Here is a 17,322-nt window from a genome sequence, read left to right on the forward strand (position 1 = left end):
CATCACACACTCCCAGGGTCAGACACAGAGTGAAGCTCCCTCTACACCGTCCCATCACACACTCCCAGGGTCAGACACAGAGTGAAGCTCCCTCTACATTGTCCCATCACACACTCCCAGGGTCAGACACAGAGTGAAGCTCCCTCTACACTGTCCCATCACACACTCCCAGGGTCAGACACAGAGTGAATCTCCGTCTACACTGTCCCATCACACACTCCCAGGGTCAGACACAGAGTGAATCTCCCTCCACACCGTCCCATCACACACTCCCGGGGTCAGACACAGAGTGAAGCTCCCTCCACACTGTCCCATCACACACTCCCAGGGTCAGACACAGAGTGAATCTCCCTCCACACCGTCCCATCACACACTCCCAGGGTCAGACACAGAGTGAAGCTCCCTCCACACTGTCCCATCACACACTCCCAGGGTCAGACACAGAGTGAATCTCCCTCCACACCATCCCATCACACACTCCCGGGGTCAGACACAGAGTGAAGCTCCCTCCACACTGTCCCATCACACACTCCCAGGGTCAGACACAGAGTGAATCTCCCTCCACACCGTCCCATCACACACTCCCGGGGTCAGACCCAGAGTGAATCTCCCTCTACACTGTCCCATCACACACTCCCAGGGTCAGGCACAGAGTGAAACTCCCTCTACACCGTCCCATCACACACTCCCAGGGTCAGACACAGAGTGAAACTACCTCTACACTGTCCCAACACACACTCCCAGGGTCAGACACAGAGTGAAGCTCCCTCTACACCGTCCCATCACACACTCCCAGGGTCAGACACAGAGTGAAGCTCCCTCTACACAGTCCCATCACACACTCCCGGGGTCAGACACAGAGTGAAGCTCCCTCTACACCGTCCCATCACACACTCCCGGGGTCAGAAACAGAGTGAAGCTCCCTCTACACTGTCCCATCACACACTCCCAGGGTCAGACACAGAGTGAAGCTCCCTCTACACTGTCCCATCACACACTCCCAGGGTCAGACACAGAGTGAAGCTCCCTCTACACTGTCCCATCACTCACTCCCAGGGTCAGACACAGAGTGAAGCTCCCTCTACACTGTCCCATCACTCACTCCCAGGGTCAGACACAGAGTGAAGCTCCCTCTACACTGTCCCATCACACACTCCCGGGGTCAGACACAGAGTGAAGCCCTCTACACCGTCCCATCACACACTCCCAGGGTCAGACACAGAGTGAAGCTCCTTCTACACTGTCCCATCACACACTCCCAGGGTCAGACACAGAGTGAAGCTCCCTCTGGTTACTATGGTGGGGCTTGCCCTGAGCTGTGTTAATTGCCCCCCTCTCACCCTCCCCCTCCCTCTCTCTGCAGCTGGAAGCCACAGTTACAGGAGCTGCTAAAGTTGCCGGCCTTCATGCGAGTCTCATCCAGCGGGAACATGCTGAGCCACGTCGGTCACACCATCTACGGGATGAACACAGTGCAGCTCTACATGAAAGTACCCGGCAGCCGGACTCCAGGTAGGCCTCACCCCCACAATCCTTCCTCACTCCGTCCACATCTGCCCCCATTCATCCCTCTCCCTCTTCCCCCGACTCTCCTCTCCTCCATCTCCCCTTTCCTCTTCCCTCCACTCTCACCCTCCCTCTTCCCTCCACTCTCACCCCTCCCTCTTCCCTCCACTCTCACCCCTCCCTCTTCCCTCCACTCTCACCCCTCCCTCTTCCCTCCACTCTCACCCCTCCCTCTTCCCCCACTTTCTCCCCTCACTCTTTCTTCTGCCCTCTCCTCGCGACTCACTCTTCCCTCGTCTCTCTCCATCTCCCTCCTCCCTGCTACCTCCTCACCCACGCACCGGGGGTAATTTACAGCAGCCAGTTAAACCCCCAACCCCTCATGATATATGGAAGGAAGCAGAGCACCTGGGGGAAAACACACGCAATCACAGGGGGAGCTTGCAAACTCCACACAAACAAACACACACACACACACACACACACTCTCTCTCTCTTTCACACTATTTCTCACTCTCACACTGTCTCTCTCACTGTCACTTTCTCTCTCTCTCTCTCCCATGCTGTCTCACACTCACACTCTCCCTCTCGCACTCTTTCCCTTTTGCGCTCTCTCTCTCTCTCTCGCACGCGCACACACACAAACACACTCCAACTTGAGTTGCTGGGTCTGTGAGGCAGTGACCCTACCCACTGCTCCAACTGTGATGCACCCATGTCCCTCATCTACCGTTGTACGGTCAGTACGTGATGTCACATTTAACCCTTGCACTACCACAGGGCACCAGGAGAACAACAACTTCTGCTCGGTCAACATCAACATCGGCCCTGGGGACTGCGAGTGGTTCGCTGTGCCTGAGGCGTATTGGGAACAGATCAGTGACTTCTGTGACAGGTAAGGCCATCCCTTGTTTCACTGTGGTTAGCCAGAGGTCACGGCTCTTCCATCCACACCCAGAGGTCACGGATCCACCGTCCCACACACACCCAGAGGTCACGGATCCACCGTCCCACGCACACCCAGAGGTCACGGATCCACTGTCCCACACACACCCAGGGGTCACGGATCCACCGTCCCACACACACCCAGAGGTCACGGATCCACCGTCCCACACACACCCAGAGGTCACGGATCCACTGTCCCACACACACCCAGAGGTCACGGATCCACTGTCCCACACACACCCAGGGGTCACGGATCCACCGACCCACACACACCCAGGGGTCACGGATCCACTGACCCACACACACCCAGGGGTCACGGATCCACTGACCCACACACACCCAGGGGTCACGGATCCACCGTCCCACACACACCCAGAGGTCACGGATCCACCGTCCCACACACACCCAGAGGTCACGGATCCACTGTCCACACACACCCAGAGGTCACGGATCCGCTGTCCCACACACACCCGGAGGTCACGGATCCACTGTCCCACACGCACCCAGGGGTCACGGATCCACTGACCCACACACACCCAGGGGTCACGGATCCACCGTCCCACACACACCCAGGGGTCACGGATCCACTGACCCACACACACACAGAGGTCACGGACCCACCGTCCCACACGCACCCAGAGGTCACGGATCCACCGACCCACACGCACCCAGAGGTCACAGATCCACCGACCCACACGCACCCAGGGGTCACGGATCCACAGTCCCACACGCACCCAGAGGTCACGGATCCACTGTCCACACGCACCCAGAGGTCACGGATCCACCGTCCCACACGCACCCAGAGGTCACGGATCCACCGTCCCACACGCACCCAGAGGTCACGGATCCACCGTCCCACACGCACCCAGGGGTCACGGATCCACCGACCCACACGCACCCAGGGTTCACGGATCCACCGTCCCACACACACCCAGAGGTCACGGATCCACCGACCCACACACACCCAGGGGTCACGGACCCACCGTCCCACATGCACCCAGGGGTCACGGATCCACCGTCCCACACGCACCCAGGGGTCACGGATCCACCGACCCACACGCACCCGGGGTTCACGGATCCACCGTCCCACACACACCCGGAGGTCACGGATCCACTGTCCCACACGCACCCAGGGGTCACGGATCCACCGTCCCACACACACCCAGGGGTCACGGATCCACTGACCCACACACACACAGAGGTCACGGACCCACCGTCCCACACGCACCCAGAGGTCACGGATCCACCGACCCACACGCACCCAGGGGTCACGGATCCACAGTCCCACACGCACCCAGAGGTCACGGATCCACTGTCCACACGCACCCAGAGGTCACGGATCCACCGACCCACACGCACCCAGGGTTCACGGATCCACCGTCCCACACACACCCAGAGGTCACGGATCCACTGACCCACACACACCCAGGGTTCACGGATCCACCGTCCCACACACACCCAGGGGTCACGGATCCACAGTCCCACACACACCCAGGGTTCACGGATCCACCGTCCCACACACACCCAGGGGTCACGGATCCACAGTCCCACACACACCCAGGGGTCACGGACCCACCGTCCCACACACACCCAGGGGTCACGGATCCACCGTCCCACACGCACCCAGGGGTCACGGACCCACCGTCCCACACGCACCCAGAGTTCACGGATCCACCGTCCCACACGCACCCAGGGGTCACGGATCCAGTGTCCCACACGCACCCAGGGGTCACGGATCCACCGTCCCACACACACCCAGGGGTCACGGATCCACCGTCCCACACACACCCGGAGGTCACGGATCCACCGTCCCACACGCACCCAGGAGTCACGGATCCACCGTCCCACACGCACCCAGGGGTCACGGATCCAGTGTCCCACACACACCCAGAGGTCACGGATCCACCGTCCCACACACACCCAGGGTTCACGGATCCATCGTCCCACACACACCCAGAAGTTGCCACTCACTTTCCTACGCCCATGACAACAGTGAGAGGAGCAGTTGTTCTGCGATTCCTTTTGCAACGCTGGCTGTCTCACACATCGGTGTACCGTCAGTGAGTGTGTGCAACCCGATACTGTTTAAAATTCTATGGCAGTGTTAGTTCCATGGTAATTGGTGATTGCTTTGTAACTACGAACCGACCATCATTTGTCCACACTCTCCTTAGAGGTTCTACGCTCTAATCCTGGTGAACCTGCACGTTCTCCAAAGCCTCCTTGTGCCCCTGTAAACGGGGCGACCACAAGATGAAATCTTAAACAGATTTATCAAAGGGAAGTGTCAGCACGACGCGGAACCCTCGCGGGTCGGGGTCAAGCCCCAGTTGAATTTCGTGTTGTATTTGCAGTAACACTACTGAGGCAGGGCCTCCGCTGGCCAATCGGATAGGGCCGCTCCCCAATTCCTCCCCCTCGTCTTCGACCAAACTCGACAGGGACGTGTACACAGAGAAAAGACAATCAGGCACACACATAGAGGCGGGTGCACGCAGCGCTGGGGTCAGCTCCGAGCCCGGCTCTCTGGGGCCGGGATCCAGGGGTGTAAAAGAGATGACATGTCCCTCTGTCTCTCCACAGGCACAACGTGGACTACCTGACGGGTTCGTGGTGGCCGGTGCTGGAGGACCTGTACGCGGCCAAGATCCCGGTGTACCGGTTCATCCAGCGGCCCGGTGACCTGGTCTGGATCAACGCCGGCACGGTGCACTGGGTTCAGGCCACGGGCTGGTGCAACAACATCGCCTGGAACGTCGGGCCCCTGACCGGTGAGCACGGCCTGCGGGGGACATGGGAGGGGTGCAGTGTCAGTTCTTCCGCTGGCAAGCCCAACATCCTGGTGTGTGGAGGTGGGGCCATCGTTCAGCTCCTCCTGCCCCAGGCCTCTGCATCATCATATGCCACAGCCCAAATTAAACCTCCCTCCTCTCACACCTGAGACCAGGAGACAGCTTTCAGACCTGTTCCCTTACAGAATATTGTCTGGAGAGGGAGCTTCACTCTGTGTCTGACCCTGGGAGTGTGTGATGGGACAGTGTAGAGGGAGCTTCACTCTGTATCTGACCCTGGGAGTGTGTGATGGGACAGTGTAGAGGGAGCTTCACTCTGTATCTGACCCTGGGAGTGTGTGATGGGACAGTGTGGAGGGAGCTTCACTCTGTGTCTGACCCCGGGAGTGTGTGATGGGACAGTGTAGAGGGAGCTTCACTCTGTGTCTGACCCCGGGAGTGTGTGATGGGACAGTGTAGAAGGAGCTTCACTCTTTGTCTGACCCTGGGAGTGTGTGATGGGACAGTGTAGAGGGAGCTTCACTCTGTGTCTGACCCTGGGAGTGTGTGATGGGACAGTATAGAGGGAGCTTCACTCTGTATCTGACCCTAGGAGTGTGTGATGGGACAGTGTGGAGGGAGCTTCACTCTGTATCTGATCCTGGGAGTGTGTGATGGGACAGTGTGGAGGGAGATTCACTCTGTGTCTGACCCCGGGAGTGTGTGATGGGATAGTGTAGAGGGAGCTTCACTCTGTGTCTGAACCCGGGAGTGTGTGATGGGACAATGTAGAGGGAGCTTCACTCTATGACTGACCCCGGGAGTGTGTGATGGGACGGTGTGGAGGGAGCTTCACTCTATGTCTGACCCTGGGAGTGTGTGATGGGACAGTGTAGAGGGAGCTTCACTCTGTGTCTGACCCCGGGAGTGTGTGATGGGACAGTGTAGAGGGAGCTTCACTCTGTGTCTGACCCCGGGAGTGTGTGATGGGACAGTATAGAGGGAGCTTCACTCTGTGTCTGACCCCGGGAGTGTGTGATGGGACAGTGTGGAGGGAGCTTCACTCTGTGTCTGACTCCGGGAGTGTGTGATGGGACAGTGTGGAGGGAGCTTCACTCTGTGTCTGACCCTGGGAGTGTGTGATGGGACAGTGTGGAGGGAGCTTCACTCTGTGTCTGACCCTGGGAGTGTGTGATGGGACAGTGTAGAGGGAGCTTCACTCTGTGTCTGACCCCGGGAGTGTGTGATGGGACTGTGTAGAGGGAGCTTCACTCTGTGTCTGACCCTGGGAGTGTGTGATGGGACAGTGTGGAGGGAGCTTCACTCTGTGTCTGACCCCGGGAGTGTGTGATGGGACAGTGTGGAGGGAGCTTCACTCTGTGTCTGACCCTGGGAGTGTGTGATGGGACAGTGTAGAGGGAGCTTCACTCTGTGTCTGACCCTGGGAGTGTGTGATGGGACAGTGTGGAGGGAGCTTCACTCTGTGTCTGACCCTGGGAGTGTGTGATGGGACAGTGTGGAGGGAGCTTCACTCCGTGTCTGACCCTGGGAGTGTGTGATGGACAGTGTGGATGGAGCTTCACTCCATGTCTGACCCTGGGAGTGTGTGATGGGACAGTGTGGAGGGAGCTTCACTCTGTGTCTGACCCTGGGAGTGTGTGATGGGACAGTGTGGAGGGAGCTTCACTCTGTGTCTGACCCTGGGAGTGTGTGATGGGACAGTGTGGAGGGAGCTTCACTCCGTGTCTGACCCTGGGAGTGTGTGATGGACAGTGTGGATGGAGATTCACACTGTGTCTGACCCTGGGAGTGTGTGATGGGACAGTGTAGAGGGAGCTTCACTCTGTGTCTGACCCCGGGAGTGTGTGATGGGACAGTGTAGAGGGAGCTTCACTCTGTGTCTGACCCCAGGAGTGTGTGATGGGACAGTGTAGAGGGAGCTTCACTCTGTGTCTGACCCCGGGAGTGTGTGATGGGACAGTGTGGAGGGAGGTTCACTCTGTGTCTGACCCCGGGAGTGTGTGATGGGACGGTGTAGAGGGAGCTTCACTCTGTGTCTGACCCCGGGAGTGTGTGATGGGACAGTGTGGAGGGAGGTTCACTCTGTGTCTGACCCCGGGAGTGTGTGATGGGACGGTGTATAGGGAGCTTCACACTGTGTCTGACCCTGGGAGTGTGTGATGGGACAGTGTGGAGGGAGCTTCACTCTGTGTCTGACCCTGGGAGTGTGTGATGGGACAGTGTAGAGGGAGCTTCACTCTGTGTCTGACCCTGGGAGTGTGTGATGGACAGTGTAGAGGGAGCTTCACTCTGTGTCTGACCCTGGGAGTGTGTGATGGGACGGTGTGGAGGGAGTTTCACTCTGTGTCTGACCCCGGGAGTGTGTGATGGGACAGTGTAGAGGGAGCTTCACACTGTGTCTGACCCTGGGAGTGTGTGATGGGACAGTGTGGAGGGAGCTTCACTCTGTGTCTGACCCTGGGAGTGTGTGATGGGACGGTGTGGAGGGAGCTTCACTCTGTGTCTGACCCTGGGAGTGTGTGATGGGACAGTGTAGAGGGAGCTTCACTCTGTGTCTGACCCCGGGAGTGTGTGATGGGACAGTGTGGAGGGAGATTCACTCTGTGTCTGACCCCGGGAGTGTGTGATGGGACAGTGTGGAAGGAGCTTCACTCTGTGTCTGACCCCGGGAGTGTGTGATGGGACAGTGTGGAGGGAGATTCACTCTGTGTCTGACCCCGGGAGTGTGTGATGGGACAGTGTGGAAGGAGCTTCACTCTGTGTCTGACCCTGGGAGTGTGTGATGGGACAGTGTAGAGGGAGCTTCACTCTGTGTCTGACCCTGGGAGTGTGTGATGGGATGGTGTAGAGGGAGCTTCACTCTGTGTCTGACCCCGGGAGTGTGTGATGGGACAGTGTAGAGGGAGCTTCACTCTGTGTCTGACCCTGGGAGTGTGTGATGGGACAGTGTAGAGGGAGTGTGTGATGGGACAGTGTAGAGGGAGCTTCACTCTGTGTCTGACCCTGGGAGTGTGTGATGGGACAGTGTAGAGGGAGCTTCACTCTGTGTCTGACCCCGGGAGTGTGTGATGGGACAGTGTAGAGGGAGCTTCACTCTGTGTCTGACCCTGGGAGTGTGTGATGGGACAGTGTAGAGGGAGCTTCACTCTGTGTCTGACCCTGGGAGTGTGTGATGGGACAGTGTAGAGGGAGCTTCACTCTGTGTCTGACCCTGGGAGTGTGTGATGGGACAGTGTAGAGGGAGTGTGTGATGGGACAGTGTAGAGGGAGCTTCATTCTGTGTCTGACCCTGGGAGTGTGTGATGGGACAGTGTAGAGGGAGCTTCACTCTGTGTCTGACCCCGGGAGTGTGTGATGGGACAGTGTAGAGGGAGCTTCACTCTGTGTCTGACCCCGGGAGTGTGTGATGTCCTATTTAAAGATGTGATAGATGCTTATGCCTGTGAGTTTGTTTTGAAGGGGGTTTGCTTGTGTGGCATTGATAGTCCTGGTGTGAGTAGGCACTGTGTGTGACCCAGCCCTGGGTCAGTGTCCCGCTGAGGTTGACAGGTCAGCGAGTGCTGGACAGTCAGTGAGCTGACCACCCCTTCCCTCCTCTTCACTGACTGCCCCACCTCACTCCTCACTGACCCCCTCATAAGCCCACTGAACCCGGGGAACTGGAGCTGGATTGCCCTGTGTCCGAACAGCCCACATCGGGCGAAATTACTTGTCGGGGCTAGGGGCTGAGGCTCAGCTTTAGGTGGCAAGAGCACCCAGTGGGGAGGTGTCCGTGGGCGCTGTGCCACTGGCTGACCTTTCTCGCTCTCCTGCCCACAGCCTATCAGTACCAGCTGGCCCTGGAGCGCTATGAGTGGAACAAGGTGAAGAAGGTGAAGTCTATCGTCCCGATGATCCACGTCAGCTGGAACGCAGCGAGGACTGTCAAGGTCAACGACCCTGACCTCTACCGCATGATCAAGTAAGAGGCTCTGCCCTCCTGGCCCCGCCTCCCATCCCCCTCCTGGCCCCGCCTCCCCATCCCCCTGGAGTCTGACAGGAGAGGTGATAGGCAGGAGAGAAGGGGTAAGGGGAATAGAAGGTGGAAGGGGGGAGGGGACAAATATTATCGGAAGGAGAAGTCGATATTCATGCCATCAGGCTGGAGGCTGCCATGAGCTGTTGCCCTTCCACCCTGAGAGTGGCCCCACAAGAGGAGGCCGTGGATCGACATGTCAGAGTGGGAATGAGGATAGGAATTAAAATCGTTGGCCACCGGGAAATTCGCTCCCGGCGGATGGAGCTGGGTTGCTCGACAAATGAAAACTTCGGGTGTGAGACATTCGTACTAGGACAAGTTACTCCCCTGTCGACGTCAGTTTGCAATAAAGAGAAAGCTGGTTCAGAAGGTGAAGCCCAGATCCCGTGTGACCTCTTTCTACCTTCACCTTTGACCCCTCAGGTACTGTCTGCTCACCTCCCTGAAGCACTGTCAGCTCCTCCGCGATGCTCTCATCAACAGTGGCAAGAAGATAATCTTCCAGAGCCGGATGAAGGAGGAGCCCACCTATTACTGCAACGAATGTGAGGTACCGGCGCCCTGCTCTCCTTTCCCCCACCCCCGGACACCGGAGACCAGCCCCTGCCCGGCACAAAGGGCAATGGTTAACCTAGCTGCGTGGTGGCATGTGGGAGGGTTGTTACCATCAGAGCCGGCCAGCCAGTCCCACTCTCCACATCTGTCTGTGAGAAACAGGACAGGCATCGGGTGGTCACGATCAAGCCCCAGTTCAAGTTTATCACAACTACAACCAAACGATACACCATTCCTCCACATCACAGCTCACCCACGGAACAAGTATCACACACAGCACGTAAAACCAAAATATCAGCACAAATAAGTTTAAAAAATATGTATATAATTCTAAACACAGCACAGGTAAACCGTAAACAGCTTGCTGTCCCAGCGACGAGATCTCGGTAGTGGCAGGATCTCACAGGCTGAGGGAAGCCTTTATTAATGCTGTGTGTTGTGAAATTCGTTGTTTTGTAACAGCGACATTACTGGAAATTAGAATAAGAAATGGAAGAAATAATATTTCAGAAAAGGAGGATGGAGGTAGGGTTCACGGACCGTTCTGAATATGTTGTCTGGTGGCTGCAGGCAGTGCAAGACGTTTTTAAAACAAAAACAAGTCACTGCAAGTTACAATAAAAGATTAAATAAAGAGTGAGGGAATAAAAGAGGAGAGGAGAGGAGAGGAGAGGACCCAGGGAGAGGTGCTAGGCAGGAGAGAAGGGGAGCAGCGAGGACGTGTTCATGGGTTCAGGGACCATTTCGGAATCTGACGGGGGAGGGAGAGAAGCTTTGAGTGTGGGACCTCCTCCCTGATGACACGAGGGAATGTCCCAGCTAGGCAACGTCCTTGATGATGCATGCTGCCTTCTTTCGGCATCGCAGTTTGAAGATGTCTTTGGTGGCCCAAGGACATCTGAGGAGCAGTTAAGTCCAGCACTATTGTTGGACTGCAGGGTAAAGTTGTAAATACTCTGTTGTGATCAGACGAGGGCACGTCAGCCCCTGGTAACAAACTCCATTTTTACAGGCGTCCATGAGTTAATTTTGCCTGTCGGTTATAAAATATTTATGTATTTTAAAAACACAGCACATTTTGGCCTAACGTACTGCCCAATTACACCCATGTAACCAATTAACCCGCTAGCCCATACATCTTGGACTGTGGGGGGAAACGCACGCGGCCACGGGGAGAACGTACAAACTCCTTACGGACAACAGCGAGAAATACACTCCACACACAAAATCCCTCACAACGTACCTCGCACCTTACTGTCTGCACTGTCTGTGTGGCTGTTACGCTTCATTCTGCTATTGTTTTACTCTCAGTACACTGTGTAATGATCTGATCTGTATGACAGTGTGCAAGACATATCTCCGTACACGTGACAATGCAAAACAAGTATCGACTCCAATCCCTCCTTCACTCCACCCTATCCATCTGGGCAGATCATGTCTTACATTCCTCAGTACGATAATGTGGATTATTGAGCTCACCGTGGTCTTGTACCGTGTTGTCTGCCTGCACTGCTCTTTCCCTGTAACTGTTCTGCATTCTGTTCTTGTCGTACCAGCGCACTGTGTAACGTCACTACCCTGCCACAGTGTTCTCAATAACCTCAGAGCTGCTCCCAACTGATGAGAAGAACAATTACTAAAATGGGGAGGGAGAGAGAGAGTGAGAAGGGGGTAACCAGGGAGGCAGTAACAATATTATGTAGCTACTTCCAGCATTTGAATCGAATAATGTTGACAGACTTTGTACGAGTGATGCTTGAAAGCCAAACATGGTCTGCAGTTATTGGGGATCACACGTTTAACCTTCCTGCCCCACCCAGGCCAGACCCAGCCCAGAAGGCCAGAAGAGTTTGTGTGAGCTGACCTGACAGGCTTTAAGAATGAGCCTCTTTGTAAGATTCTAGCATCAGTGTGACTCGTCGTCTCGTAGTCCCGTGCTCAGATTTGAACCCTCACCTGGGGATGAGTGGTGCTGCACAGTAACTCCCTCCGGCCCAGAAGGAGGGCATTTGACCTGCAGGTTTTAACCCCATAACCTGTTCTGTCTGATTCCTGTAGCACCCCTCACCCACACACCCCGCACGTCACTGGGATGTGAGAGGAAAGCAGGGTACCCAGGGGAAAACCCACGTGGTCACATTGAACCCATCAGACACGGAAAGGCCTGGCTAGGGTGGTTGTGGAGAGGATGTTTGTGAAGGAGTCTTGGACCAGGAGCAAAGTCTCAGAGTAGAGGGACGTCCCTTCAGAACGGAGATGAGGACGAGTTTCTTCAGCCAGGGGCTGGTGAATCTGTGGAGGCTGAGTCTCGAGTGTGTTTAAGGCAGAGGTTGGTTCGTAAGGAGGATAAGTGTTACACAAAATGGGATCGATAAATAATCAGCCATGATTGAATGTAGGAAGAAGTTTAGATGGGCCAAGTTGCCTGATTCTGTTCCTATATTCCTATGTCTTTTGGACAGACACACGCACACGCACACACACACACACACCGCGCACACGCACACACACACACACACACCACACACCACACGCACACACACACACACACACACACCACACACGCACACACGCACACACACACCCACACGCGCACACACACACCACTCACTCCTCCACTGGAGGCTGGCATCGAACCCAGGCTCTGAAGCCATGAGCTAGCAGTTCCACTCACTGTGTCACCCTCGAACAGCAGCTCTCCCCCCCCCGATAATGCTGCACTCGTTGCCTTGGCACATTGGCACATTTGGGATCAGAGGGGCGGGCAGGAGCAGTCAAAGGTGACGTGGTTGTATCTGTTGGCTGCCTGCATGGACTGACTCCTCTCTCTCTCTGTCTCCCCCACAGCTCGAGGTTTTCAACCTTCTCTTTGTCACAAGCGGTAGTGGCAGCCGCAAGTCTTACATAGTGCACTGTGAGGACTGCGCCCGGCAGCGGAGCCCCCTGCTCCTCAATGTGGTCATCCTGGAGCAGTACAAGATGGACGACCTGGTGCAGGTGTACGATCACTTCACGCTGGTGAGTGGGGAGGGCCGGGGACTCTCGAATATCACAGCAGCCGTTCAGTCCAGCTCACCATTCCATAAGACCACAGGACCATTTGGCCCATTTCCTCTCAGCCCCAATCTCCTGCCTTCTCCCCGTATCCCTTCATGCCCTGACCAATGAAAAATCTATCAACCTCTGCCTTGGGTACACTCCACAGCCACCTGTGGCAATGAATTCCAGATTCACCATTCTCTAGCTAAAGAATTCTTCCTCATCTCCGTTCTAAATTGATGTCTGGCTATTCCCTATATGGTTAGCACAACACAGGAAGCCTGGGTTCAATTCCCATGGCTTTTTGTAGGGAGCTTGTATGTTCTCCCTGTGACTGCATGGGTTTCCTCCGGGTGCTCGGGTTTCCTCCCACGGTCCAGACGTACCTGTTAGTAGGTTAATTGGTCACTAAATTGTCCAGTGATAAGGCTAGAGTTGTTTAGGAATTGCTGGGTGGCATGGATAGAGTTGTATTAGGAATTACTAGGTGGCGTGGCTCAAAGGGCCAGAAATGCCTATTCCACGCTGTATCTCAGTAAATAAAATATTTTCAGCATCTACAGATCTCTTGTGTCCATTGCACAGACCTTGTTCAGGGAGACAGAGCGAGGCTGCAATACTGTCAGTTGCCCTACGGTGGCACTGCAACCAGAGATTGCTGCTAGTTACTCAACACTGCCCCTCTCAGGTAGGTGGTGGTACTTCAGGTGGCCCTTAGCTCTGCACTGCCCTCTCAGGTGGGTGGTGGTACTTCAGGTGGCCCTTAGCTCAGCACTGCCCCTTTCAGGTGGGTAGTGGTACTTCAGGCAGCTCTTAGCTCAGCACTGCCTCTCTTAGGTGGCTGGTGGTACCTCAGGTGGCCCTTAGCTCAACACTGCCCCTATCAGGTGGGTGGTGGTACTTCAGGTGGCCCTTAGCTCAGCACTGCCCCTTTCAGGTGGGTAGTGGTACTTCAGGCAGCTCTTAGCTCAGCACTGCCTCTCTTAGGTGGCTGGTGGTACCTCAGGTGGCCCTTAGCTCAACACTGCCCCTATCAGGTGGGTGGTGGTACTTCAGGTGGCCCTTAGCTCAGCACTGCCCCTTTCAGGTGGGTAGTGGTACTTCAGGCAGCTCTTAGCTCAGCACTGCCCCTCTTAGGTGGCTGGTGGTACCTCAGTCAGCCCTTAGCTCAACACTGCCCCTATCAGGCGGGTGGTGGTACTTCAGGTGGCCCTTAGCTCAGCACTGCCCCTCTTAGGTGGCTGGTGGTACCTCAGGTGGCCCTTAGCTCAACACTGCCCCTGTCAGGTGAGCAATAGTTACTTCAGGTAACCCTCAGAGCAAGTAGATAAGCCCTGCCCAGTGAGTTGAGACTGCCCCTCTCAGGAGGTCACTGTCAAGGTCAAAGCAAAGATGAATGGATGTTTGAATATTAGGGAAATTGGTGCGCAGGAAAGCCACTGAAGTAAAAGATTAGCCTTAACCCAGTTGTGTGAGGTTGAATAGCCAGCTTCAAAATAAGTTCATATCAAAGTGCATATATGTCACCATGGACAACCCTGACATTCATTTTCTTGTGGGCATTCACAGTAAACCCAAAAGCACAATAGAATCAATGAAAAACCACACATAAGATGGACAAAAAACCAATGTACAAAAGACAACAGACTGTGCAAGTACAAAAGAAAAAAAAACAAACAAATGCTAATAATAAATAAGCAACAACTATTGAGAACGTGAGATGAAGAATCCTTGAAAGTGAGTCCATAAGTTGTGGGAACAGTTCAATGATGGGGTGAGTGAGGTTGAGTGAAGTTACCCTCTGGTTCAAGAGCCTGATGGTTGAGGGGTAACAACTGTTCCTGAACCTGGTGGTGTGGGTCCTGGGTCTCTCTGATGGGCAGCAGCAGCAGCAAGAAGAGAGCATGCCCTGGGTGGTGAGGGTCTCTGACAATGGATGCTGCTTTCCTGCGACAACATTCTGTGCTCAGTGGTGGGGAGAGCTTCACCCATGATGGACTGGGTCGTATCCACTACTTTCTGTAGGATTTTCTGTTTAAGGGCCTTGGTGTTTTACATATCAAGCTGTGATGCAATCAGCCACTGCACATCTATTGAAGTTTGTCAAAGTCAAAGACATACCAAATCTTTGCAATCTTCTTTAAAAAGGAGAGAGACGCTGCCATACCTTCTTTGTAATGACACTTATAAGCTGGGCCCAGGACAGATCCTCTGAAATTATAACACCAAGGAATTTAGAGTTGTTGCATTCAGCCAGAGCAAGTATCTCTTGTCTCGGTGGTTGGGTTTTGGGTCTAAAGTGGCAGGGAAACCTGGCTGTGGGTGTAAGTGAAGGGAATGATTATTCCCACTGGACCTGGGATGAGAAATGTTGTAGTACAGTAGAGTTTAGTCAAACTATTTTAAATGAGGTTGATGTGATGCCCCCAATTGTTGAACAGTAGGTAGCCATGGCGCTTGGATAGATTGTTGTTAACCACCTTTCCTTCTTTCTCTCTAGGCGCCTCAGTCAGCATCATCTAGATGACCAGCTCTTCAAAAGCCATACCAAATGCTTCTCTCTGTCTGAGGTTCCCACCCCCCAGCCCTACACATCCCGCACCTATTGTCCTGCCAGAGACCAGCCTCGTGCCCCCCCACCCTCACCTGGCGGAGTTTTTCATTTCACATCAGCCAATCAGCGACGTGTTTACTCAACCTCATCATCAGCGGCTGCAGCTGCTGATTGGCCACACGATGTGGAAAAGCAAGATGACTGACCCACAGGTGTATGACAAGATGGCCGCCCCGCAGGTGTATGACACAGTGTGGTCACCCCGCAGTGGTGTGGTAACAAGGTGGCCGCAATGTAGGGGTGTGACAAGATGGCTGCCCTGCCAGGGTGTGACAAGGTGGTGGCCGCCATTGCGGGGATGTGACAAGATGGCCGCCATGCGGGGGTGTGACGAGATGGCCGCCATGCGGGGGTGTGACAGGATGATCTCCCCTCCCCTCCCTCCCCGTTGTCATTGAGGCGGCGACCAGCAGTTTACGTTCTCGAACCTCTATCACATGACTTGATGCTGCAGCAATACCACTTTGGCCTTCGAAGATGGGAAGAGGAAGAGAGAAAAAATGGATTTAAAATAAACTTTTTTTATTACAAAAAAGTAAGCATTAAGAAGTGGTTTTGGATTGCTAAATACGGGTTATAGCAAGAATTATTTTTGTCTTAGCTTGTTTGTGTTTTTATGTATTGTGTTAATTTGATTTAGACACACAGACCCACAGTGAGGACCCCACATATAAATTATCAATATCAGCAATCATTCGATTTACCTCCTTTTTTTTTAAAGAAAATTTTCTAATGTACAGTTTTTCGTTTTATTTATAAAATTTTCTATTTATTCATTCTTAATGGTTTTTCCCCTGACTTTTCACATATTTTTAATGATTTGGCATCATTACTCTGAACACTTTCAACTCCAAGTTTGAGATCCTGTCCTCTAATCCTTTTCCTTTTCACACCTCTAGCCCCTCTTCCCTTCCTGTATCTCTCTCCTTCCCTTCCCTCTCTCCCATTCCCCCTCCCTTGTCCTAGTCTTCCCCCTCCACCTACAACTGGATCAGATCAGTCTCATTTCATTTTCCCCTTGAATTGTGTGATGTTATTTTTAATCGTATAATTAAATTGCGCTAGGGGTTATTTCGGAAATGCGAGGTTAAGTTTTGAGATTCACTATTTTTTGTTGGATTTTATGACGAGGGTATGTTTTGATTACTGCACTGTTAATACAAACTGAGCCAGAATTGTCTTAACTTTGTGAAATGGTCTGACCTAAACCAATAAAAGCTTTTGATAAACTTTATTTATTTTTCTTCAATTGTCTGGCTGCTGGGGGTGGGATAAATCTTATGGACGCTTCTCCTCCTGAGTGAGGAGAGGTAGATTATGTACCTCCCTGAAACAGGCCCTTCGGACTACCTCGTCCATGCCAGCTCAACCTGCAAATTAACCTTAAAGGAATCCTGCACAAGGACTCCTAAGTCCCTTTGCACTCCAGATTTTTTAAATTTAGTTCCCCCTTTAAAAAAGTGGCCAATGCCTTTATTCCTTCTACCAAAGTGCATGAGCATATGCTTCTCTACACAGTATTCCACCTGCCACTTCTTTGCCCATTCTCCCAATTTAAGTCCTCTGGTTTCTCAACAATACCTGCCCTCCCACTATCTATGTATCATCCTCAATTCCTTCATCCAGATCACCGACATGTACTGTAAAGAGAAGCAGTCCCAGAACTGCGAGAACTTGTGGCACCTAGTCAAAGGCATCCTGAAAATCCAAGGAAACAACATCCACTGATTCTCCTTTGTCTATCCTGCCTGTTAATTCCACAAAGAATTCAAACGTCTGTCAGGCAAGATTTCCCCTTGAGGAAACCATGGCTTATTTTAATGTGCCTGCAAGTACCCTGAAACCTGATCTTT

At 53.8% G+C, this 17,322-nt stretch overlaps 1 protein-coding gene across 6 annotated transcripts in view; it reads left to right on the top strand.

Moving 5' to 3' along the window:
• Positions 1 to 16,703, top strand: part of LOC140729208 (lysine-specific demethylase 6B-like) — a 264,889-nt gene extending 248,186 nt beyond the window's left edge. For all 6 annotated transcript variants that reach the window (XM_073048717.1, XM_073048723.1, XM_073048719.1 and 3 more), the window contains 7 exons: positions 1,364 to 1,512; positions 2,287 to 2,401; positions 5,035 to 5,222; positions 9,063 to 9,204; positions 9,685 to 9,811; positions 12,664 to 12,834; positions 15,356 to 16,703. In XM_073048717.1, coding sequence (XP_072904818.1) covers positions 1,364 to 1,512; positions 2,287 to 2,401; positions 5,035 to 5,222; positions 9,063 to 9,204; positions 9,685 to 9,811; positions 12,664 to 12,834; positions 15,356 to 15,382 — 919 coding nt within the window. In that variant the 3' untranslated portion in view covers positions 15,383 to 16,703. The remainder of the gene's footprint in view (positions 1 to 1,363; positions 1,513 to 2,286; positions 2,402 to 5,034; positions 5,223 to 9,062; positions 9,205 to 9,684; positions 9,812 to 12,663; positions 12,835 to 15,355) is intronic.
• The last annotated feature ends 619 nt before the right edge of the window (positions 16,704 to 17,322 follow it).

The sequence above is a fragment of the Hemitrygon akajei genome, chromosome 6, assembly GCF_048418815.1.
Source record: "Hemitrygon akajei chromosome 6, sHemAka1.3, whole genome shotgun sequence".
Lineage (NCBI taxonomy): Eukaryota > Metazoa > Chordata > Chondrichthyes > Myliobatiformes > Dasyatidae > Hemitrygon > Hemitrygon akajei.